This window comes from Kogia breviceps, chromosome X (assembly GCF_026419965.1).
Source record: "Kogia breviceps isolate mKogBre1 chromosome X, mKogBre1 haplotype 1, whole genome shotgun sequence".
Classification (NCBI taxonomy): Eukaryota; Metazoa; Chordata; class Mammalia; order Artiodactyla; family Physeteridae; genus Kogia; species Kogia breviceps.
Window position 1 is genome coordinate 109408873 of NC_081330.1, and position 25765 is coordinate 109434637.

General features: G+C 36.0%; 1 protein-coding gene across 2 annotated transcripts in view; it reads right to left on the minus strand.

Moving 5' to 3' along the window:
• Positions 1-25765, minus strand: part of IL1RAPL1 (interleukin 1 receptor accessory protein like 1) — a 1372082-nt gene that overhangs the window by 292692 nt on the left and 1053625 nt on the right. For both annotated transcript variants that reach the window (XM_067024255.1, XM_067024256.1), the window contains one exon: positions 8359-8433. In XM_067024255.1, coding sequence (XP_066880356.1) covers positions 8359-8433 — 75 coding nt within the window. The remainder of the gene's footprint in view (positions 1-8358; positions 8434-25765) is intronic.

The following is a 25765-nucleotide window of genomic DNA, read 5'->3' on the forward strand; positions in this document are numbered from 1 at the left end:
TTTAAATGATGTGGGGCTTTTTATAGTTTCTATTTTAATGAACATCAGTCATGTGGTACATATTCTTATTCTGAAACCTCTTTTAATATTCTACACCATTATGTCCTTTGATAGGTTTATTTCTGATAAATTGGCATTTACTTTGCAAATTCAGAAGTTCTTGTTAACATAGGATACTCACTGCATTTTTCTATGCAGTAAACTTCAATCATTAAGAACAACTCAGAGAGCTTTGTATTTTCAAGCTTTGTACTTTCAAGATAATAGTACTTGTCAGAGGAAAAACAGTATTTTTCTATAAAATGAATAAGACTATTGCCAAAACCTTCTGGAGGAACTTGACAGGCTTTGTAAAATTATTCTCATGTCCCTTGTCTTAAGAAATACTGTATCTGAATTTCTTTAGTTGAAAAAGTAATTTTTTCACTCTTACTTTCTTCTTGATGGTTATTAACAAATTCATGTGGCATAGTGTCCATTACATGGTCATTTTTTAAAGGATGGGTATAATTTTCTTCTGCTATGACTAAGTACTTACCGTATGCATTTGTATAGATTTGTTGAAGAATTAAGTAATCTAAAATCAATAATTTCTTTAAGATAAAGTCTCATTTAAGTAGAAAAATTTAGTATTCATATTTTATTCTTAGATGGAAGATGGAAATTGTCTAAAATATTATCATCCTGTACAATAGCAGACTTACATTCTAATAAGAACATAAGCATGATCAAACAATCATTGACACTCAAAATGTAGCTCAGAAATCTTGTATATACAGCATTATCTCTCTCCTCTTTCTCTCTCTCTCTATATATATCTCTATATATTTATATCTACACCATATATACATATATGCATAGCATTAAAATATCTCAACAGCAGCAAGCATATATTGATTACTTAATATATACCAGGCAATGTACTAATCTTTACATGCATTATCTCATTAAATACCCATACTAACTCTACAGAGCTACGTATTATCATGGTGTCTTTTTTATTCATTAGGAAAATGAGGGTTGTTTGTTTAAGGTTACAGCAGAGCTAAGTGGTAGAGCTGGATTGTCACCTGGGTCTGCCTGACAGAATGACCTGAATTTGGAACCTCTGCTATATGCTGCCTCTTTATCGTAAGTAACCAAAATAATAAAATAAAAAAAAATAATAATAATGAAGAAAAATGATGATGTTGATGATGATGGTGATGATGATGTTTGTTTTTGAAAATTTTGTGATATAAAAACATGTAGCCATTTTTTATCTCTGTTTTCTCATAAGTTTAAAGAGAAGAATTTGACTTGATAACTATCAAAGTCCCTCCACTTCGTAAGGTTTCTAAATCTAGAATTGTGAAGAGTTAACACATATCTAGTTTCTTAGTTGGCCACAAACAAACAAACAAAACTGTACTCTCAGTGCTGTAGCAAAAGAGCAATCTGCATGATTCATGTTAGTGTCCAACAAACTAGACCAGAACTACACCAGGAGTTGGGAATTTCAAAAGACTCTGGTTTTGCGACAACACTCTTTCTTGCACTTTTTCTTTCTTCCTTTCTTTTCTCTCTTTTGGCCTTTTTCCAAAGTAAGAACCAGCAGACTCACATTTTCGCTATTCCAGTTTTTAAAGCATTTTAACAAGTGCTTCAGCTGGCTTCCAAAAGTTCAGAAATCAATGGCCCATAGGAGCTGCTCTAACCATCTCCACCTTGCTTTGGGTTTCAAGCCTGTCCTAGCACTAGGCCTCGAGCATGTATCACTTAAAAAGGAAGTCTGACTTCTGCTTAGCTAGCAATTTTAAAAAATATTTGTTTTGATTTTTTTCTGGATTGAAGGGTAATTGCAATAAGCTACTTAAAATTAAAAATAGTAAAAGTTATTTAAAAAATAGTGTATGTTTGTTCTCATCATTGCTACTTAGCCATTCTTTACCTTTTTTAAGAAAATTTTTATACAATTTTTAAAGGGTACTTTCCATTTACAGTTATTCCAAAACGTTGGCTATATTCCCCGTGTTGTACAATACACCCTTGAGCCTGTCTTACACCCAATAGTTTGCACCTCCCACTCCCCCTTCCCTATACTGCCCCCCCCCACACACTCGGGTAACCACTAGTTTGCTCTCTATATCTGTGAGTTTTTAGCTAGCAATTTTTAAAGCAAACATGCAAAGCTGCTTTTCCCCCCAACCTATTCTTCCTCTCCTAGCATAAGGAAAGACTGATTTTGAGAATCTGTGAGATTCATATCATATAAGTTAGACCATATAATGATCTAAGAATACAAATACTAGCTTTCATTAATTGATTCATCTTTAGTTTAAGGATATGAAATGTTAAATAAATACTAATATCAAAATATTCCTCTTCAGCTTAGAATCACAATTCTTAAGGTGTTTTTGGTTTCAAAAGTAAAATATGAGACCACAACAGCTGTCAAGAGTTATTACTTTCATTCATCCCGGCACAATAAATTTGGACTGAGAAGACCTGAATGCCATCAGTTTAAATAATTATAACACCACTCTGTATTTGCCTTTACATGCTTTAATTATGATGTCTATTTGCCTAGAAGCTGTAATTTATGTCTAGCAAGCTTTATTTCAGGCAGTGGAACTATGCTGATCTGATGTCTTTCTTAAGTGGGCAACAAGTATATCATTTGTCATCTAAAATCAAAACTTGGATACAAATGTTTTTATCCAGAGTGAAAGGGAAGTTTTATGGGTTTTCATATGAGTTTGTCAGTGAAAATATGTTTTGTATCTTCCACATGGAGCAGGAAAACCAAAGTCAACAGCATTACATTTGCTGATGACAACCGGAAGAGCAATTGTGGATGGAAAAACCCAAACAGTCAATCTTGACTTCCTTACCTCTGGGAAGGAAGGTCATATTTGCATCACTTGCATAACTCAGCAACTAAGTATTCTTTAGCATCATCAATATTGTATGTCATTTTCAGAATTAGGTATCAAATTCAACACCTGAATTGTTTTGTTTCTAGGATACTGACATAAAGTACTTCCCTACTCCAGAAAGGAAACAAACAGGCCTCCTAATTAAGTAACTATTCAGAAAGGATGTGTTCTGTTTCAAGAAAATAACAGCTATGAAAATATAGAAAGAGATAGTAAATGTTAGAGGGCTATTTTTCACTCCATAAAATAATTCCCTATATACTTTCCTTGGATTAAAAACTCAACTAGCATATTTGTAATACAACACATTCCATGCACTATATGTATATATGTATGTATATATACAGTTCCAGAACATATAAAGGATTGAAGTAGAATATATTTCCATAACTAATTACTTTAGCAACACAGTAAATTAAACATAAAATTTTCATGGCAAAAAGTTTTCCTATTAAATTATCAATCAGGATCTATTATATAGACATTTTTCCCTCAGTCTGCTTGAAACTTAAAATTCTGCAAACTACAATATGGTGTAACAGGGCAAGATGTGTTAGTTAAGTTCTAGTGTGACATTTTATTTTAAGTAGGCTGTAGTTAAGTTGGATAAAGTTACATGTGTAGTGTGTCCTTTACGAGGACAGATGTTTAAAAATTTGAGGTTTCAATATTGTCATCAACCACTTTCCCTGAGATGTTAACATCTGGTGAATCCTTGTAACTCAGTCAGATACCTGTGTTTTCTTTTTAACAAATTTAACAAAAGAAAGTGGATATTAAAGAAAAACAAAAGCACTGTTGAGCAGCTTCTTCAGTTCAGTCTCATTACTTTCTTCTTATAGAAAATTTGGAGATGTGTGTCCTTTGCGACATGTATACCTTATTGTCAATTAGTATTTATTGACATTCCCTATGCCCAGAGCACATCACAAAATTACTGTGTACTTATATTAAGAAACGCAGGTTCTAGAGGAAGTTTTCAGTTGAGCATTAGGATAAGCAAGAGAAAAAAATGGATAGAGACTGTAGACATTTGATTAGGTTTCTATATTTCTTCAACAATATGGACTAGATTTATTCGAAACCCTCCAAATGTGGATAATCCTGAAAAAGAGAGGCTACACTCATATTCAATGAATGAAGAGAAGGAGCTAAGAGGGGGAAGGAAGAAGTGATTCTCATACCCAAGCAAAGTGAGTTTTCCTTCAAGAGCTCTATGTTACAAAGATGTATCATTTTATGCATTGTATCAACAAAATTAAAAGTTATTAAACTCACTACATACTTCTAGTGAGAGTCTGTATTACTCTGATGAGAATTCTGAAACTATGTAGCAAGAAACTTTGATGAAATTATTTCCTTTTACCCAGTAATCTTCCTTTTAGCAATCTGTCCTGTTGAAATAGGTCAAGGGAAAGTATATGATTAAAGACAACTGCATCATTATTTATGATAATGAAATTTGGAAAAATCCAAATTTCCAGCAATATACGTGAAATTTTAGGACATTCACATGGATGTCATGCAGCCATTAAAGGGGTATTTTCTCAGAATATTTAACAGGAGCAGAATGTTTCTACAACATAAAGTATAAGAAACAAGATTCTCTTCTGTATTTCCCCCAAAGGTCTACCTGTAATTAACCTGTAAAACTAACCTATAAAATTATTTTTAAAGCAAAAAGCAAAATTTAAATAAATACCCATATCTAAATGAGTAATTAATGATAATTTTCAGTAAATTCTATGTTGTAAAGTATCATATGTCTTACTCGGACAAGGGTGGAATGAATTTCTACTCTTTGAAAGTCTGGTAATGATGAATATAACATCCTCTGTACTAGAAGTTTCTGAAAATGGGCTCCTGGCCATAAGAAGGCCATATGTCTGATTGACATCCTCAGGGCTCAAGTTCAGCAAGATGTTGGTGTCTGTCTTTTGATTCCCTTGACTACAACCACCTGAAAAGACTAAGTCAGGTTCACCCCCTGGATTGACCTTCAGAATTACACAGTGTGATTTCTGGGCCTTTTGCCCAAAAAAGTTCTGTCCACATATTTGCCGATGCCTGAAAATTATTTAAAAGGGACAGAGTTGTGTTTTTTTCACATTTAGAAATAACATATAGATGCCACTTAAAATGGAAATACTAGGCTATAACCCCATATTGACTGAAATTCAAAACCACCAATTTACATGGTTTATATGAATTTAGTTACTATTATATTTTTTTTTCCTAAGTACTTCGATTTTTGGTGCCTTTTGCTTTCTATACTGAAAACAGTTTAAATTATCACTATCAGAATCTTTCCAGTTTTGAGAAGATGAAAGAATTGGAAGAAAAGGAAGACACAAAGGGATGTGGAAAGGGAAAGATAGGCATGGCTAGCGAATGGCAGAGAAAGGAGAATTTGGAGATGAAGACAAATCTATGCACTTCATGATTTTATCTAAGACATTATTAATATGTTTTATATATTCATACACAAACTGGAGATTTGATGGATTTAGTTACCAAGGACAGGTGAATGGATATGTGTTTAACTTAGCCAAGATGTTCATGTTAGGTCACCAGCCATGTATTAACTCAGCTTTATGTATTTTCTAATGATTGTTCTTATAATTAACTCACATAGTAGTTTCCAAGGTTGAGTCAGACCCCCAAGCTCTTGATCAATGAAACTCTGTTGGAGATTTTCACCATCTCACGAGAGTAGGCACCACTTACAGGTGCCCTATCACTGGTCCTGGCCACCCTCCTTACTCCCCTGTCCATGACTCTTCACTCAGTTCCCTTCCTTAGGATTTGACAACACATTTTGAGCCTGTTGAAATTAATAGTTTTTTCAAATCTGGAAAGGACAAAAATTAAATCCCAAAGGAGGTGAAAAATCAAAGTACATATTGTAGAAAACAAACATATTTTAGGCATCTCGAGTCTTTCCTTTTTTTTTGGTCCTTAACATTATTTCCTATTTTCACTTATCCTTTGTGAACAGCTGTTCACCTACCCCAATACTATTAAAGTAGCAACACTACAAGGTAGTTATTTCAAATCAACTGTTGCTCAAAAATTCATGGATTAAGGTTAAATTTCTCAAACTAGTAAATGATGTATCACACTGAGAAGTAGAGTTAGAAAATAAAACAAAAGTTGTTAAAACAATACAAGTCCCAGGTTGATGTCTATGGTTTACTTGATGTTTAAACTGAAAGGTGTTCCTTTCGGCAATGACAATAAAGGAGTTAATTAGAGTATTTTCTGGAGCATTTTGATTGTTATCAAGACATGCCCATCTTTCTTCAAATATACAGCCAAACCTTCCAATTTGCATATGAAATTTTCATATTTTCAATTTGATTTGTTTTTATAATTTTTGTTCAAGAAAAAGTAATTTTTGAAAAAAAGAAAGCTTTACAAATTATTTATTCCATTTTGTAAAACATTTTAGAAGACAGAGAACAATTTGATTTATTCCAAATTCAGGGACAATATAAGGAAACCCAATGGGCAACCAACTGTCGTAAAATTCTTTGAATCATTTTTTCAAGTAAAGAGATACAATTAATATCATTTTGGCTACGCTCATTACAGATAACTGGTACAATAAACCACTCCCTCTTGGTCCAAGATATTTACAGTTTTGCATAACTTCTTAGAAATATATCTTCGTAGGAGTTATTGAAAGATCTGTATGAGAATGGCCGCTTATGAAAATTTATATTTCAAAATTTCTTTTCAAAATAGCAATAACATCTAATATACCTCAATATACCATAGCGTGAGCAAAGAGCGCGATACAATTTTAATACGTTTGTTTCATATACAGCATGGCTTTAATGCTGCTTGTACTCTCCCATCTCAAAAGAATGACAATTATAAAACTACTTGCATGTATATGGAATTAATCCAAAGCCTTAGGTTTATCATCAAAGCAACATTAATACCCTGACTTGTATAAAAATTACATATGTTCATGCCTCAAAGTGAGTGAATATTTCCAAAGCTGGAAATCTGTTGACTACAATAATTTTATAGTCTCTAAAACCATCATCTTATCTTTTTGCACTATAACTTTGGATGTGCTATTAGTAAAGATTATCAGATCTGTAATCTTCATTTTGAAGACACAATTACAATTTTCATTTAAACTCTCTCCCCAGTAACAATAACAACATTGATAACATAAGGGATGGACTATGAATTTTTTTTAGTTGTATTCATTAAATGCATTTCTACTTTCAAATGGTTAATGTAAGAAAAAATTCCTTAACAAACATGAATATATGGTTTAAATTATACTTTTGATAACCTTTTATATCAAACCACTAAAAACAACTAATTTTCTGCTAAAGTTTGTGATATATACATACATGCCTACCATATTTCAAATAAAAAATATAACTGAATGTGCTATATATATTTATAAACAAGAGGGGACATTTCCCATAATTTGGTATAACTGAATATAAATAGATAAATCAGACTAAGAAATTCTAGACTTAACTCTAAGATAAATATGTTAAAATTCTTATTTGTGGACTAGATATTTTTACCAAGGCATATTCTGTACATATTCTTATGTTTCAGTCCTTTAACCAAAAGCCACTCACTCACATTTTATGAATATATTATCCATAACTTAACTATCACAATGTCCATTATATTTGGCTGGATAAAAATGATTTTTAACTGTAACAGTGTCATTTACTTTAATGAATCTCTACCCTTTCCTCCAATTTTCAAAAATTGTATTTTAACATATTAGTGGGTATTATAAGTCAAACAGTTCCACAATGCCTGTTTTAAAACCAATTCAAGGGCTTCCCCAGTGGCGCAGTGGTTAAGAATCCACCTGCCAATGCAGGGGACACGGGTTCAAGCCCCGGTGGGGGAAGATCCCACATGCTGAGGAGCAACTAAGTCCATGCGCCACAACTACTGAGCCCACGTACCACAACTACTGAAGCCCGCGCACCTAGAGCCCGTGCTCTGCAACAACAGAAGCCACTGCAATGAGAGGCCCGCACACTGCAACGAAGAGTAGCCCCTGCTAGCCGCAACTAGAGAAAGCCCGCGCACAGCAACAAAGATCCAACGCAGCCAAAAATAAATAAATAAGTAAAATAAATTTAAAAACCCCAACAATTCAAGCCTTATAAAATGACAAAATAATACCATCAGCAAACCCTTCAGTCCATCTAAGTTTTCAACAACCATCTAAATAACACATGAGTTTTTATATCCATATGTCCAGCTTGGTCCTAATGCACGCACCAGGGGGATGGAATACGCCATATTTGCTGGTATTTTCTAATTTTGCTCCCTTTAAATAAACATGGGCTTAGCTCAGAGTATTACACCAGGTTACAATCTAGGCTTATTAACAGTCAGAATGTAATGAGAAAAGTGTATTAACTAGAATTAAGGAATTACTCACCCAGCTGGGTCTCCTGAATTGTCAGTTTACTTTCCACAGGATACAAAAGCTTGGGTGGTTTATCAGTCAGAGGGGCTGAAAAACAATAATAATACAGACTTATAGTTATGCTGCATAAGCTGAAGGATAGAACACAGTTTATTTTCCCAAGTAGTTTTCATTCTCTGAGTAGTGTGTCAAAGCATTCGACCAAGTAATGACTTACATATTGCAGTTAGTACCTTCAGGCGAGCTGGAACGCTATTAGATTATACATGAGTCAAATATAACACTACCAAATTGGCAGTCACATGAGACTGTTGAAGTACAGAATGAGGATTGGTCAGTCCGTAAGAACGTATGATTGTACTTCACCAAATATTTTCAATTTTCACGTTGCTTTCCTTTTTAAAGGGTACCCTACATTTTCTCTGTGTTAATTAAAGATACACATGATATCTGTATCGTACATTTCAATGATTTTTGGGGGGGGCATAATATTGCCTCTTTCTTCTTAATCCCATTCCTAGTTTCCCTACCCTGGATCACATTGCCTCAAAACCCATAATTTAGTAATTAGATTAAGTATTTCTCACATACATCTCCTATAAATGAGGCAGCAATGTGGCATAACATTACTACAAATACAAGCTGCATATTCAAACATGCATAAAAGTAGTCACCAAGTTATATTTTAAGTAATACTTTTCATTTAGTCAGAACCCCTTATTACTATTATCCATGACATTTTATAGTACTTATTGCTAATTTGCATGATATACTGTTCTTGATTTTTAGCTTCTACACATTACTGCTCTGTGCACTTATCAATTTATCAATGATCAGTGTACAGATCTAAGAGTTGGTTATTAAGCATCTTGAAGATAGGTTTCCCATTGCATACTTCATTCCTAGCTTACTACACTATCTGGACTTTAGACAAATAGTCAGCGATACTTCATTAAAGACTCCCTCCTCACCCTCTCTGACTGAAATGCCCAGGTCCCTGTGAAATCTGTCACTGCAACTTCCACTCTGTGAGAAGTACAGAAATGATCGATTAAGGGTTGCTGAAACTGATTGAAAAAGTAAATGATTTTGCTTTGAGGGCTTCCTTCTTTGCCAGGAGGACATGCCAGTTTGGTTGATAACCAGAAGGCTGATCTAGACAGCAGCGCCCGGGGTTGGCCACAAATCCTCATCACCAGAGGATTCAAGAATTCAATCCGCTTCGGCAGCTCACCTCTCTCTCCTTAACAGAAAACACAGTGCAAACGGATGATGCATCCCAGCTCCAAAAAACAGGAATGAGTTTTAAGAGTCCTGGTTTGGAAGACCAACCTCACACAGTATCAGTAGCTTTTGTTCATAACTAATTGAATGCATTATTCATTCATCTTCATTAATATTTAACACAGGGATGGGAAGGAAGGGGAAAGGAAAGTTGGGATAATGAGATGAGATAAGTCACTTTGAAATTCTTCTCAAAGATTTGACATCACTTTGATTAACCTCAAATACTTGTATGTCTTGCCTAAAGTGATCTTAACAGATTTTTATTCTCCTAATAGCTAAATAAGTAGGTTAGTCACTAAATGTTGGCAGAGCAGTTCAGCATTAATAGGTCAATGAGCCACATTTCCTAGGCTCTAGTTATCAAATGATTTCAGGTAACTTCATCAAAATAACCTGTTTCTTCAGTAAATTCACTCCGTTTATAAAAGCTTGTGATTGTAGAGTCACAAGAAGACAATTCAACAGTTATAGAAAGCAGCTGAGAAAAATGTTCCCTGTTCAAACATATCCCACACTAATTTATAATAAAAGAAAATATCCGTAGAGAAAGATAATAAAATCCATAGATAGGACATTTGTTCAGAAATATAAAATGTGTGGTTCTCCACCCCAACACACCACCCACCCCATGGCATAATGTTACATCCTTAAGATCTTTCCATATTATCCTCATGGGACAACTCCAAGTTAACAGAGGAATCAGAGTGTTCAAGCCAGAAAAAATTATAAGCTTATTAAGTTCTTTGATTTTTAAATTGTGTTCCCTAAAGCCCTATGGTTTCCACAGTGCCCCTCTGGGCAGGTGAAATGCAGATACAGATAAGGGGTGGACCAAGAGCCTTGACTCCATACCTTGTTGTACTGCCTACTCCTCTCTTGATATAAGTAGCTCTGCTTTTACTTATACATCAGTATTCCGCCCAAGATTTTAACCCCCCAAATCCAATTCAACTCAACTGATGTACATTGGACACTATAATGTGCTAGGTATTGTGATAGTGGCTTTGGAATATCTTTGGTTTCTGCCTTTACATCTTACAGTAATCAGAAGTTAAAAAATAATGGCAATAGTGAAAAATTCTGGGCTGATTCAACTCCCTTATTTTATTTATTTAATTTTTTACTTTTTTTTACATTGTTTTCTTTTTTTAATGGAAGTATACTTGATTTACAATGTTGTGCCAGTCTCTAATGTACAAAGTGACTCAGTTATATACATACTCTTTTTTTTAATATTCTATTCCATTATGGTTTATTACAGGATATGGAGCATAGTTCCCCTGCTTTACAGTAGGACCTTGTTGTTTATCCATTCTAAATGTAATAGTTTGCATCTACCATCCCCAAACTCCCAGTCCACCCCTCTCCCTCCCCACTCCCCCTTGGCAACCACAGGTCTGTTCTCTGTCTATGAGTCTGTTTCTGCTTTGTACATAGGTTCATTTATGTCATATTTTAGATTCCTCATATAAGTGATATCATATGGTATTTGCCTTTCTCTTTCTGACTTACTTCACTTAGTATGATAATCTCTAGTTGCATCCATGTTGCTGCAAATGGCATTATTTCATTCTTTTTATGGCTGAGTAGTATTCAATTGTATATATGTACCACATCTTCTTTATCCATTCATCTGTCAGTGGGCATATAGGTTGTTTCCATGTTTTGGCTACTGTGAACAGTGCTGCTATGAACATAGGGGTGCATGTATCTTTTTAATAATTTGAGAAATGCAAATCAAAACTACAATGAGACACCACTTCACACCAGTCAGAATGGCCATCATTAAAAAGTCTACAAATAACAAATGCTGGAGACGGTGTGGTGAAAAGGGAACCCTCCTACACTCTTGGTGGGAATGTAAGTTGGTATAGCCACTGTGGAACACAGTATGGAGGTTCCTAAGAAAACTAAAAATAGAGTTACCATATGACCCAGCAACCCCGGTCCTGGGAATATTCCCAGACAAATCTATAATTCAACTCCCTTGTGTTAGAGGTCAAAGATCCGAGGTGTAAAAAGCACAACTGGTTTGCCAAAGGTAACAGAGCAAATTCAAGCTAGAGTCCTTGCTAGATCTTTGCCTCTCAGTTCTGTCAAGCAACTACTAGCCCTGTGCAATGATTCCCCTCAAGGTGTGAGCAATCTGTTAGGAGAGCAAAAACATGCAAATAAATGACTATAACCTACAGCAGAGCATTCATACTGTGCAATCTGTCATCTCTAAGTTCTGATATTATGCTCTAGAGGGATATTGTTGAGGCATGTTTCTTGTATGATTCACCTGTCTTTGATAAAAGTGAACTGAAACTATCAGAGAACACAAGAGCTGACTACAGATTTGACACATGACTGTGAAATGGGGTGACCATTAAAGCTAAGATATAGCTCCACAGTCATTTGAGGGCGAACAATTGTGCTGCCACAAAGAAAAGACATGTGCTGAATTATCCATTATTTGAATGTTTCTGACACTTTATGGTGTTTATTAACAAATATGAGTTGAATCGAATTGACAGAAGACAGAGCTGGCAAACCAATGCAGGAATGGTAATGACCAAACAAAATGAACACACAAACACAAAGCCCTCTTCATTTTCTGCATGGGCAAAAGTACGACTGGAAGGAACTCAAACAAATTAGTTACAATAAAAAGCAAAGTAATAAGCATTAGACCATGACCAGACCAACTAACATTTTATTGTCAAGAAAACATCTTGCCTTTTGGGCCCCTTTCTTTCCTTCTCTCTCTCTCTCTCTCTCTCTCTCTCTCTCTCTCTCTCTCTCTCTCTCTCTCTCTGTTTCTCATTTACTGACACACACACACACACACACACACACAAACTCACTAAGTTGAAATCATTGAAAAAATAAAGCAAGTCTGACAGTAGTGACATGAAGCACAGGCTGATTTTAAATCCTAATCACATTTTGTCTACAAAAAAATACACAACAATTATAGTAGAGATGTTTCTCTGGCTACCTATGCATTGAAATATTTCTATGAATCCACCAACAAAAGTATTTTCAAGCTCTCATTTTATTCTTCAGAATATCCCATTGACAACATTAAAGATAACAGTTATTTTTAAAGTGTTTTTATTTTGAAATTAAAAATCTTTATTTCTATTTTAAAATAAAAATCTTTTACAGAGTTATTAATATGTCCCAATCGACAAAACCGTTCTTCAGAGTAGAAGGAACAAGTTAAAGGACGTTTGTTTTGCTTACCAGCTGCTAGTTAGAGAAACATCTGGAAGGCGGTATACACAAAGCTGTGTATAGGAATAATTCCTATGTTAACGTTCCCTAAATAATTATGAAGAGATGAAGTCTCTCTTTTTTTTCCCCATGCCATGTACACTTGGGTTATGGAATAGTGAAAAAGAGGATCCAATTTTCCAAAGCAAAAGTGACAAGAGACCAGGGCAATGAGGCCAGTATTCTCGAATTTTTCTAATGTTCTTAAAGAGAAGAGAAATATGAGATATTTAGGATGAGTGTACCTTTGTTTTGACATCCCTCTAAAGTTTAATTTTAGTCCCTCAAATACTCTTGAGAATAATTAATATTTCTTGGATACTTAAAATTGTCCTACCACAAAATCTGGTCTTTCAAAATCATAAATACTTTTCAAAATGTATTTTAAGTAGTGCCTTCTCTGCTTTGTTTCTTAGACGCATTATGGTAAGGTAAGAAAGATAATACACACAGTTTTCAGGGGGACATGGGTCTAATAAATTCTGACTGTTAGAAGTTAGACCTGGTTAGTTTGGCAAGTTGGAGAAGTTATTTAAACTCTATGACTCTCAGTCTCCTTATATAAAAAAATGTGACATTTTCCCCTTATGGCTTGGTGTGAGGATTAAATAGGATAAAAGACTAAATGCCTGGATATATTAGATGGAAAATACATCTGTTCTAATGATATCCATCGAAGTTTGGGACAATAGAATTTAGCATTCTTTGTAGCCTGAGAAGAAAAAAAAATATTGTTTGTAAAATAATGAACTGGATATTTAGATAAGGGTTCAAAAGGCATTTAAATTCTGAATTTAAGAATCATTAATATTTCCTACATTAGTTTCCACAGCAGGAGAACTGGTCCATCCTTCAAAAACACAATTCAACAAAAGCATTTTGAAGACTTTTAGATATGCAAGCAAGGTACTGGGATTGTAAAGGACTCAAACAAAGGTAAAGAAAACACAGCTTTTAACCCTCACAGAGCTTACAACCTAGATACATAATTAAAATATAACTCCACGAGTCAATTTCAAGAGTCTTTATGAAGTACCTGCAAATAATAAGTACTATATTACAAACAAAATGACCAGTAAGGCATGGAGTTATACATAAGGATGTATGAGATGAGAACGCATATATGATTCATTGTGATGAGTGCTACACTCAGAGGTAATTTCTTTATGACCCTATTTAAATCTACCAGCTAAATCTGGTCACAAAACAATACTCACAGATTTATTCAGCTGACAATAAAACACGCTCTGTGGCAATCCCACCGACACGCGCCATTTTACAATGGAGATTTTCGGTTTGTTTTGCTGTCTGCATGTACTTTTTTTTAACTTATAAGACTTGACAACCAACTGCTTACTGTCCTAGCAAGTCAACGAAATGTGAATTACTCATAGAGCTTCAATGACTCAAAATGGGATTTCAGTTCTGCTTTCTTTGGTCTGGAATGTTTTAGCATTAGTTCTTAATAGTGGAGCATAGTACTCATGAGATATATAGCAAGTAGACAAAACCTCATGTTCCTTGGGAGAAAAAAAAACGAATGGATGGGAGAAAGTATGAGTGTATACCTGGTGAAGCCATTTGGGGGAAGAAAGGTGCTTAACTTTTCACTTATCTCTAATGCATTGGGATTGGCAAAATTTCTCCTTTCTGTTGCATACAATTTTGGTAACTCCCAATGCAGCCATGGAGCCTCAGAAGCCTCAAAGAGGAAGGAGTGGCAAATCAACTGAGCAGAGAGTGCAGGGAAAGCGGTTTATGAACAAACTAACACCATATACATGATAACCTTGATCTAGGAGTCAGGTCAAAGTGATAAAGCAAATACTCCCAAGGATGTAACTCTTAATATAATCTATCAAAATGCAAGTATTCAGGAAAATCAAAAATTAATTTGACTAGCTTTGATACTTAATATTTTATTCATATAGTTTGATAAGTGTAGCTTATAATGCAAATTTAAAAATATGTTATTCATTCATTTCAACAAATATTTTTAAAACATCTTCTCTTTGCCAGGAATTTTTCTAGCTACTAGAGGGTATAACAGTGAACGAGACAGACACAACTCCTGCTCTCATGGAGCTTGCATTCCAGAGAGGGAGATGGAAACTATACATGTAAATGAATATATGCATAACATAATATCAGGTAGTTCTAAGTACTGTAGAACATATAGCAGCTGGGACTTCCCTGGTGGCGCAGTGGTTAAGAATCCGCCTGCCAATGCAGGGCAAATGGGTTCGAGCCCTGGTCCGGGAAGATCCCACATACCACGGAGCAACTAAGCCCGTGCGCCACAACTACTGAGCCCATGTGCCACAACTACTGAAGCCCGCACCCCTAGAGCCCATGCTCCACAACAAGAGAAGCCACTGCAGTGAGAAGCCCGCGCACCGCAACGAAGGGTAGCCCCTGCTCACAGCAACTAGAGAAAGCCCGCATGCAGCAACGAAGACCCAATGCAGCCAAAAGTAAATAAAAATTTATTTAAAAAGAAAAAGAAAACAAAGCAGCTAGCGCAGGTGCTATTTTAGAGGAATGTCAGGAAAGTTTGCTTTTAAGATCTTTGAAACAGATCTCTGTGAAAGGAGGGAACCAGCCATGGGAATTCCTGGAGGAAGATTATGGCAGGCAGAGGAAGGTGCAAAGGCCATGAAATGGGGGTGCACTTGGCATGTTTGAGGGAAGGCACAGATCATTATAGCTATCTTGACAAAAGGAAAGAGCGGCAATGAGTTCAGAGATAGTCATGGGCCAATTCAGGCACGGCCTTGTAGAACATGGAAAAGACTTGGGTTTTATTCTAAACCTGATGAGGATGCACTGGAGACTTGTAGAGAGAGCTTCTGGTAGCATTTATATGCCAAAAGTATCACTCTGGCACCTTGGTGTTCACGTCTAGGAGGACGGAGTAGTGTGGAGGCAGAAGGCGAGTAAGGAGGGTATTGAAGCAGTACACCAAATGGTGATGATACATTAGTGCTGCTGCTGGAAATGGTAGGATTTTTTCCTTTAAGTACCTATTTGGTAGGTAGAACTAACAAAATTTACTGATGGATTTGATATGGAATGTAAATGAAAATCTAGGAGTTCAGGGGGATCCCCAATTATGCACTTGAGCAAACACATGAAGGGCAGTGCTACTTAATGATACGGGGGCAGTACAAGAGGGGCAGTTTTATGAGATAGTAGGAATCAAGAGACACATTTTTATAAATCAGTTCAGTCACCTCCAATTATCCATAGAGGAGGAGAATTTTACTACTGATCAATGATTTATATTTTGAAAAACCAAGCCACTGGCTGACGACTCATCTTCTCCTCTGGTCTCCCAGAGGACTGAGAAAATGGTCTAAAAAAAAAAGTTTCATGTTTCAGGCTAATGCCATATTCATTTATCATGAGATAAACTTTGGCTAACCTCTACTATCCTTTGCTTTAACACCATTCATAAAAAAATATGTACACCACCAAATTTATTTTTGACTAATAGACTCAGGAGCATGCTTAGTCAAGATACTAAGAAAGACTCTCTAATATTCCCTTGGTTCAATGATATGTGGCACATATTCAATCAGCAAATTTAATATCATCATATATAATTTAGTTTTTTCTTATTTAAAAATATTAATTGTGAGGTACTAACAAAGACATTATGAAATTTATATTTCATCACTTCCCATTATCTTGATAAACCTCCCAGGTAACATAAACAATGAAAATATTATATTCATTCAATACTTGTTTTTAAAATAGAATCACTTAAGAATATCATAGGAAAAGTTAACTAACATGGAGCTAATGTCAGGGCTCAGGTTTTCCATTCACTTGCCACCTTCTACGGTTGTCTCTTAAGCCCCGCTTTCTAGCTTCCACTGTCTGCAGCCCTGCTTGCTGCACCCAGACTCATGGTCGATTCTAGAACTCATTCAGTCACCCACTACACACTGATTCTGACCTAATGAGCTGTGAAGACTATGAAGGGCAAACAAAAGAGAGCATAGGTAGACAGAAGAAATAAAGGTGGTTTAGGGGCTTCCCTGGTGGCGCGGTGGTTGAGAGACCGCCTGCCGATGCAGGGGACACGGGTTCGTGCCCCGGTCCGGGAAGATCCCACGTGCCGCGGAGCGGCTGGGCCCGTGAGCCATGGCCGCTGAGCCTGCGCGTCCGGAGCCTGTGCTCCGCAACAGGAGAGGCCACAACAGTGAGAGGCCCGCGTACCACAAAAAAAAAAAAAAAAAAAAAAAAAAAAAAGGTGGTTTAATATTTTTAAGTCTTATTTTTAAAACAACTGCTGCAGTGAATTTTGCACAACTGCTGTGGGGATAAATTCTGATTGCATGACTGATTTCAACCATCTTAAATAAATCTGTGTGTAGTCAAAGCTAAAGCAAAAAAGTGGTGAGAAGAAGAAAACAATACATAATTATCTGAAGAAATTATGATGAACCCTAGGAAAGGAATGCTGATTGATATAATCCCTATAATCAAGTAGGTGAGCATGCCCACTACTATTTTCACTTCTGTTGACAGGCAAAGAAGGAATTAATGGTCACCAATTAGCTTCTAGGGACAACAGTCAATTCCAAAAAATTATGTCCTATGAGGGAAAGTATCTCTCTTCCCTAGTAATGAGAAAGTAAGAAAATTATCATATCATTTTTTTTCTTTTTATATTAGTAGATAAAAGGCCCTCAAGAAATGAAAATAATAAATCCCAGGATGTCTGGAAATGCTTATTAAGGGAAATTGTGGAATACACAAAAGGCACCATGTTACTATTGAAAGTCAGAAAATATTTTATTCTCTGCTTGGCTTGGAATATCACAGTAAGATGTCACATTTCCATGGTATAGTGTAATGTACTTTAATGTCCTTCCAAATTATATTGGGTTGGTTTATTTATATCATACTTCAATGTAGAAGATATTCAACACCTCTTGGCTTTTTCTTCATGTTATAGTATCTTGCACGATTACTCACTGGTATGGCTCTCTGACAGTGGTTTACAACTGGGGTTGTCACAACTGGCGAGGGGGGTACTATTTGACAAGGGATGCTGCTAAACATCCTACAGTGCACATAAAAGCCCCTCACAATAATTATCCTGTGCCAGATATCAATAATGCTGAGCTTGAGAAGCCCTGCCTTATGATAACCATATATTTAAAGTGATTGTATTACCTATATTTCAAGCCTGAATTGGACAAGAGACTTTAATTTTCTAGTAGACAGAAAGTTATTGAAAACATGAGGATTGATGAAACAGGATGGAGGAAGCTGTAGTCTGGGTCACCGTAGAGTGGACCACAGCAATCAAGAGAGCCATGAAGGGTGTATGAAAGTCTGCATAGGCTTAGCACACAAATATGTCTGACAAGGTACAAGGGAGAGACGGGAGGCCAAAATGAGAAAAATTAATGTGAGAGTCCACATAAAGAAGGAGTAACCTCTTCCTCCTTCCAAACCCTTACAGCGAGAATGACCACCACCAAGGCTTCTTGTCCCTACCCAAACAACTAAAAAATAAGAGGTTCTTCTCTAAAGACATAGAATAAACCATCTAATGCAGAGTGGAGGCAACCCAGAACTGCAGAAATAATTCGAACCTATTATAAAACATTTAGGTAATGAAATATTACATAATTATTTCACAGCAAAATCTTCCTAATATTGTATTATTATACTTCACTTAATTTGAAAGTTGTTTGCAATCACTGAACACATATTTACCAAGAGAAGGTAGTCTAAAATATATATATATGTATACATATATATTATATATACATTTTTTTTTGGTAAGTGGCAGAAAGTATTCAAGGGATCTAGCCAGGGATTAAAAACAAAGTAGCCCATGTAATATCTCAATTTATCATTAAAAGCTAACAGAGCATACTTTGCTTAATTTCATTCACAACCTATTAAATTGACAGGTAAGCTGGAACTCTCAGCATAAATTTAAGGCTTTTAAGACACAAGAATATAAATGTAAGATTGTAAATAAGCATATGTGTAGGAAAAATTAACACACTATTTTGGGGTGTGCAGTTACATTATTTCATTTGATCATCCATTTGCTACAATGAAAAAATCTAGAAGCTTCTCCCCAAACCAACAGCCAGTGAGGATGGATGCCAAGATCTGAACCTATGTCATTTGATTTTAATGGTCACATGCTTTCCACTTCTGTAGTCTACTTTCCAACATTTGTGATTTCTAATGTAGTTTCTATTAGACACCTTATTTTTTTCCTGGGGTTTCTGATGATATGGGGAAGACTTGGGGAAAAACATTTTGATGGATTTTGGAAACAGAGAGACAGAAAGGTCTGTGTTAGGACTCAACTGTATTTCACAATCATGAAGCTTTTACTGTAGAATTTGAATAAGCCTAACACTGATTTCTTAAGATTAGAAGAGAGGATTACGTCTGTCATCGGCTCTCATAAGCAGAACCCTTTAATGAATACAGAACTTGATGATGACATACAATTTGAGGCTCTCATTATGACGGTGGACCAAAATAAGGGGAAGCATTCTTGAAATCCCATTAAAATTGTTACCAAAGAGAAAATGAACCTTCAAAAGCATATTCTCCACTGAAATCCAAGGTTTATATATATGAACTAAAATTTTAAAATTTTTGTAGTAATTATAAAAAATATTAGAGACTTCCTTTAGAGTGACTTTATAACCACCCATATCCCGTGAAAAATAACATCACTTTTGCATAAAATGTGGAAATATAAATTAAACAAACAATTCTACTATTACTGAATTGCATTCTTCTTGATGAATTAAATTTCACTGGTGGTCAACTTCTTACAGGACAGTAACAGTAGATTTGTGAAATACTGATATATTCAACTTCTGCACTTGCTTTAACTTTCTTGACCTCTGTCAATGATAAGGTTGCACTGGGAGATAGCAGTTTCCTCTGATAGTCTTTGAATCCAATCTAATTTCTGTACAGTTGGAACCCCAAAATTCCAATATAATAGTAATATAAATACTGTATACTAAGTTACAGGCTGCTTGTGATATTTAATGACATGACTGCTTAAAGAAATATGCCTACAGATAATTAGCCTCTCTCCTTCCACCCCTTTCTTCCTTTTTCTTCCCTTCTTTCTTCCCTTCTTTCTGTTTACCCTCCCCCCTCCCATCTTCCTTTCCTTCTTTTCTTCCTTCTCTTCTCCCTCTCTCCCTCCTTTCATATCATACTTCCTTCCTTCCCAAGAAATCCATCTGGAAGGCAGACTGAAGGAAAAGCATTTTGTTTTCTCTATTCTGGTTACAGTGAAAAAACAGAAACCTAAATTTCCATTCATTCATTTATTCAGCTATAACTTATTCGGCTACATAATCATCACTTTTTCCTGTTTAGATTGGTATCATTCATTCAAATAACACTTGTTGGGAATTAATCTTTTTTGCAGAAATCATTTTATAAAAACAGTTATTTATCAAATAATAACCTCCTATCTAAAGGGATTTTAAGCAGCTTCAACAACTTCTAAACACTTACTAAAAAGCTCCTATGGCAGTTTTCTGTTGTTTCATAAAAGGAAAGTCTATCACAAGTCATTAAAAACATGATTACCACCAAAAAGAAAAGAAATCCAAAAAAAGAAAAGAATGCCTATGAGCAATAAGATCACGCACTCTTTAAATAAAACTTGCTATTAAAATCTAATTATGCTGCAAATGCTGTTATATTACTTTTGCTATCAGTGCATAGCTAAGGGTTACTTGGCAACAAACTGGGGTTAGTCATTTTAAGAATTTTCTTTTCAGCAGTGCAGGAACAAACTGCAAATTTGTTCTTAGTTGCATTGAACACCACTTATATCCTCGAAAAGAAAATGAGTACCAAAACAAAAGGCTGTTACAAACAACAACATCCACAGGATGTTGATAATTACTGTAACTGAGTGACGGTTACATGGAATTTCATTATGTTACTCTATTTTTGTGTCCATTATGCTTGAAATTATCCAAAATAAAAACAGTTTTCCAAAAATATCACAGATATGAAAACTTTAGGGTTTGGTTTGGTAAATTTTTTGAATGTTATATATAGCATGAATATGTGCATGTATCTACATATGTCCATATAGTGAAGTATAAATGAGAAATTTTGAGCCAAGTTTATACAAGAAATGAAATGAAAATGAACTGTATCTATGCCAGCTCAAAGCAATACCGCAGCGGTATTTGCTCGGCAAAATTTGTTTCTATACGTCTTTCCATTTCTTTGTTTATAATAAATAGAGCAAAGGCATTTTACTTTAGGAAAAAAGCACTAATACAATTTATCAGCTAAACATGACTGAGTTACAAATTACCCTAAATCTGAGTAGCTTAAAATAGTGGCCATTTATTATCTTTCATGAGTCTGTGAGACACTTGGGGGGTTCAGTGGATCTTGCCCAAGCTGGAATGATCTTTGCTCAGCTCACTCACGCATCTGTGGTCAATTCCCGGTCAAAAATGTGGCTTTGCTCATCTGGGCTGGGCTTGCTTACATTTCTTAGATACTTTAGCAAGTTAAGACTTTTATTCAGTAATTGATATGGGCTCAATGGAGGTTTGTAAGGAGGCAAGTAACATGATCCCATGTGAATTTTTTATGCTCCTTTAGTCTAGAACTAGCCTCAGGCTGCTCTGCATCAAGCACACTGAACAGTCTACCATTTTTCCAGTTCACCATTCTCTTAGATTCTTTTGGAACGTGCCTCCTATGCTCATTCTGGAACGTCATATTGCTCCTTCTTAAATCCTAATTCACCTTCCATAACTACCACACATATCAATTCTCAGGCTAAAGTTTCTTCACGTCTATCCAACCTTTAAGAGGCGGGGTTGAAACTTTTCCTTCTACACATCTGACTTTCTCTTGAAATTGTAAACTCCCTGAGAACAGGGATTATGGTGGTTAAAAAAAAATTTTTTTTAAGCTTCATGTCCCTAATGTTTTTAGTGTCTTCTATAACAGGTAGAATATAGTAGATGCTCAAAAAACTTTTGTAGAATGACTTAAGGAAAAACTTAACTATATTTCATGCATTCTATTTTAAAAGGCAGTAACTGTATGCTTTTTTCTGAAGATTTACATTAAAAACTGTTCATTAAAAATACATTTTCGATGGCTGAGACAAGCTTCAGTCAATTTAGAAAACTTACTCATCTAGAAAATACACTACATGAATCCAGAAAATAACTATTAGTACCCTTTAAAAAACAGTAAGTACCGACTATTTGTATAGTTATATGAGAAATATGTCATCCTTGTTTGAGTGATTTATGACCAGGAGTTAGTATATTCAGCTATGTTTCTCATTTCTGGGGAATGAATTTTAATTTTGTGATGTCTCTTTTTGTCCACTTATAATGTAACGATGAAGATAATCACTCAGTCAACAGTGTGTAAACACTGTATGCCAGTGATTAGCCTAGCATTTGGGTTGGTGCCATAGGGCAAGGCCAAGTAAGTACAGAACAAGATACACGCAAGTAATTTACACTCTGGTTGATGATACATGACCAGTAACACAACAACAAATGAAAGACCCTATTTAAGAAAAAGATGAACTCTGTATTCCTGGCTATGGGTGATATCACAGTTCTAAGTTAAGGGATGGAAGAAATAGGATATTAATCAGAGAGAGATTCACGGATGAGGAACATGTAATAGGTAGAATAGATAATTGTACCTGAACTAGACTACCCAGAAAGACCAAGACTCTCCCTGTCTACCATGCTCTCTCTCACACACTTGGCAAATAACTGGTTTTCTGTTGGTATGAGAAGGCACCATGACGTAGGAAGTAAGATGACAGCACAATGCAAACAAGGAATGGAAATCAAGAAGTCAAACAAGGAAGCCATAAAGTGTGTTCCAAGGAGTACAAGGTTAATAGTTAATAGACTCCTTTATCAGATTCCTTTAATAGACCTCTTTGTCTTCTGTATCTGCAATGGAAAAGTCAAAGGCTTTATTTAGAGTCAGGAAGTCCTAGGTTCCAACCTTGGCTTTGCTCCATTATAAAATTTTTATGAAAATTGCTTCACATGTTTGAAACTCAGTTTCCTCATCTATAAGGTAGATATAAAATACATTTCTTGAAGAAAATGATCTTTTAAAGGTTTGTCGTGAAGTTTAAATGAGCTACCTCATAAGGGCAGCTGATATTAGGTCTAGCACAGAAAATGTGCTTCATAACTGCTAGTGTGCATTAACACCAATATTAGGGATTTGAAAACCGCCAGAAGCAAGGATAAAATGTACCTGAGAAGAGAGGAGGAACAGGTCATTCCAAAAAGAGGGAGCAGCATGAATAAAGAAACAGAGCTGGACTTGATATATCATGTAAGCAGAGAGGTGAATGAGGCAGTAGGACACACTGGATCAGTCATTTTGAGAAATATGGGCAAATAGGCACCTCCAAAAACATTTTATTGAAAGAATTAACAAATATAGGAGTAATGAGGTGAAGGCCAGTTATTAATCATCTCCTAGGATTAATTTATAAATAAACAATAGATTATCTAATCTGTTTTTCCTCACTGTAAATTGGAATTAGGTTGTGAATTTTGATTCATACATCTACATACTCCAGAATGCTCTTGTTTAGATTAAACAATGCTTCAAAGACAATGGCCGCAAGCAACAGTTAATTCCATACTGATTAACCTAGCATAAAAGCATTGCTAAACACAGAGCACTGGCCTCATCAATGACTGTCAGCTCATTTAAGATGGAGAGGTGGATGGTAAACACCACATGGTCTGTAGGACCTAAAGGCAAATTATTAGATTGCTCCAGGCCCCATTCGAAGAACAATGTAAATGCCACAATTGACCTGAACTCAGTAAGGTAAGGCCTGCGGGTATGACTTTGAAGCCACTTTCAGGCAAGGACACTGTCATTTGCCACATCACCACATGATCAAACAAAAAGAAGACAACAAGAGAACACAGCTAGAGTCAGCCAGCAAATATCCAACTATGTTAGCCACATTAAAAGATGAGGTCTGCTTTGATGCCTGTATTCTCAAGCTAGTGCTCTATTAATTTAATTTGTGCCTGCTGGTCCCACAATGGGTTGTTAACACTTCAAATTAATATTTGTTGAGCCTGATAAAGTGCTAAATTGTGCTTAATTCTCATCTTTGGTTCCTAATAGATTATATAGTTTAGAGTTTATATTCGAGCTGCACTATCCAATATAGTAACCACTGGCTTGAGTCACACTAGCCACATTTCAAGAGCTCAATAACCACATGTGTCTTGTGGTTACCTTATTGGACAGGCAGATCTGGAACACTTCTGTTAGTGCAGAAAGTTCTTTTATGCAGTGATGGACTAGAATTACTCTCAACCTTTCTCATGCCATGACACATTTGGAAATTATTTTTGTAGGGCACCGTGGGGTAAAAAATCTTGCGGTCAGAAGTGACTGGCCGAGGGGCTCCAGCTGCCCTGAAGAGCTTGGAGGAGTTGGTATCTTAGCACACCTGAAATGCATTTGGGGCACAGCCATGTGTCACTGCACATCAGTTGGAAAGCTGTGCCTTAGTTGATATCCAGTCCCACACGATCAGAGAAGTATAGTGTCTGGTCCTCTTGAAAAACAATTACTAGTCAGGTTTGTATTTCTAATTAAAAAGACAGGTAATCATAATGTCAAAGATATTTGAAAAAGGCTAAAACCCAAGCTGATAGATGTCACTGACTATGAAGGCTTTTGCGAAGTGTCACGACAAACACTGATGTTGAATTTCATGGTTCCTGCACCCCCGAAGAACGAGGAAACTTGCTGGCAATATAAATCATAAAGCGGAATGTTGAAATCTTAGGACAAGTTTTTAAAACAAAAGAAGAGTAGGAAGTCTTCTTTCTCGTTAAAGCAAAAAGACAAGGAGGAAGAGGAAAGGCGAATTGCTTGCTGTGGACACAGAAGGTGAATTGCAGACACCATGGTTATTTGAGAAGTGGATGGAAGCAAACGGCAAGTCTAGGAAACTGGTAGCACTGAAGTGTTTGTGAACTTTCAAGTTGTTCCCCAAGATACAGAAAGTGTCTTTTCTTTATAATGATTTTAAGTCATTGGAAAAACCTTTGCTATGCAGGCATTATCACTCTGGTACTAAGTGCTAGGCAATCCAAGGAATGCAAGACGCAGCAGTATCTGCTTTTCACAGCCCAGTTTCCAGAGCACAGACTAGTCAAGTCAGAGATGGAGAGATGAGCTCCGTGAGGGCTTGGATTTGAATGGGCTTTTCTACTGAAGAGCTAAGATATCACAGGGCTATTCTCATGAAAATAACAAAAGAACCAGGTACTCTGAGTACTATTTTACAGCTGGTGGAGACAGAGGTAGAACGAATAGTCACTGAAGACCTCTGTCCACCAGGCACTGTTCTTAGTGCTGGAGAATTGGCAGTGAATGAACAAACAAATTGGCAGTGAACGAACAAAGCCTGCATGCAGAGGGGAAAGACACAGGGAGATTATAGAGGCAAATAAAACATAGCAAGGTAAGAGAATTGAGAGCAGTGCTGTCTTTTATAAAGGCTGGTGAGGGAAGATCTTACTGATAAAGAGACATGTGAGTGGAAACCTAAAGGAAGCGATGATAGAGGCCATGTAAATATCCAGGAGAAGAGCATTCCAAGAGAAGAGCATTCCAGGCGAAGAGAAAAGCAATTTCAAAAACACAAAGGCAGGACCATGCCTGGAATATGTGAGGAGTAGTGAAGAGGCCACTGTATACACAGGCGAATGAGCTGAGGAAATGAGCTAAGGAAAGAGCAGACCGGTGTGACGTTAGAGAGATACCAGAGAGCCAGATCACTTATGGCTCT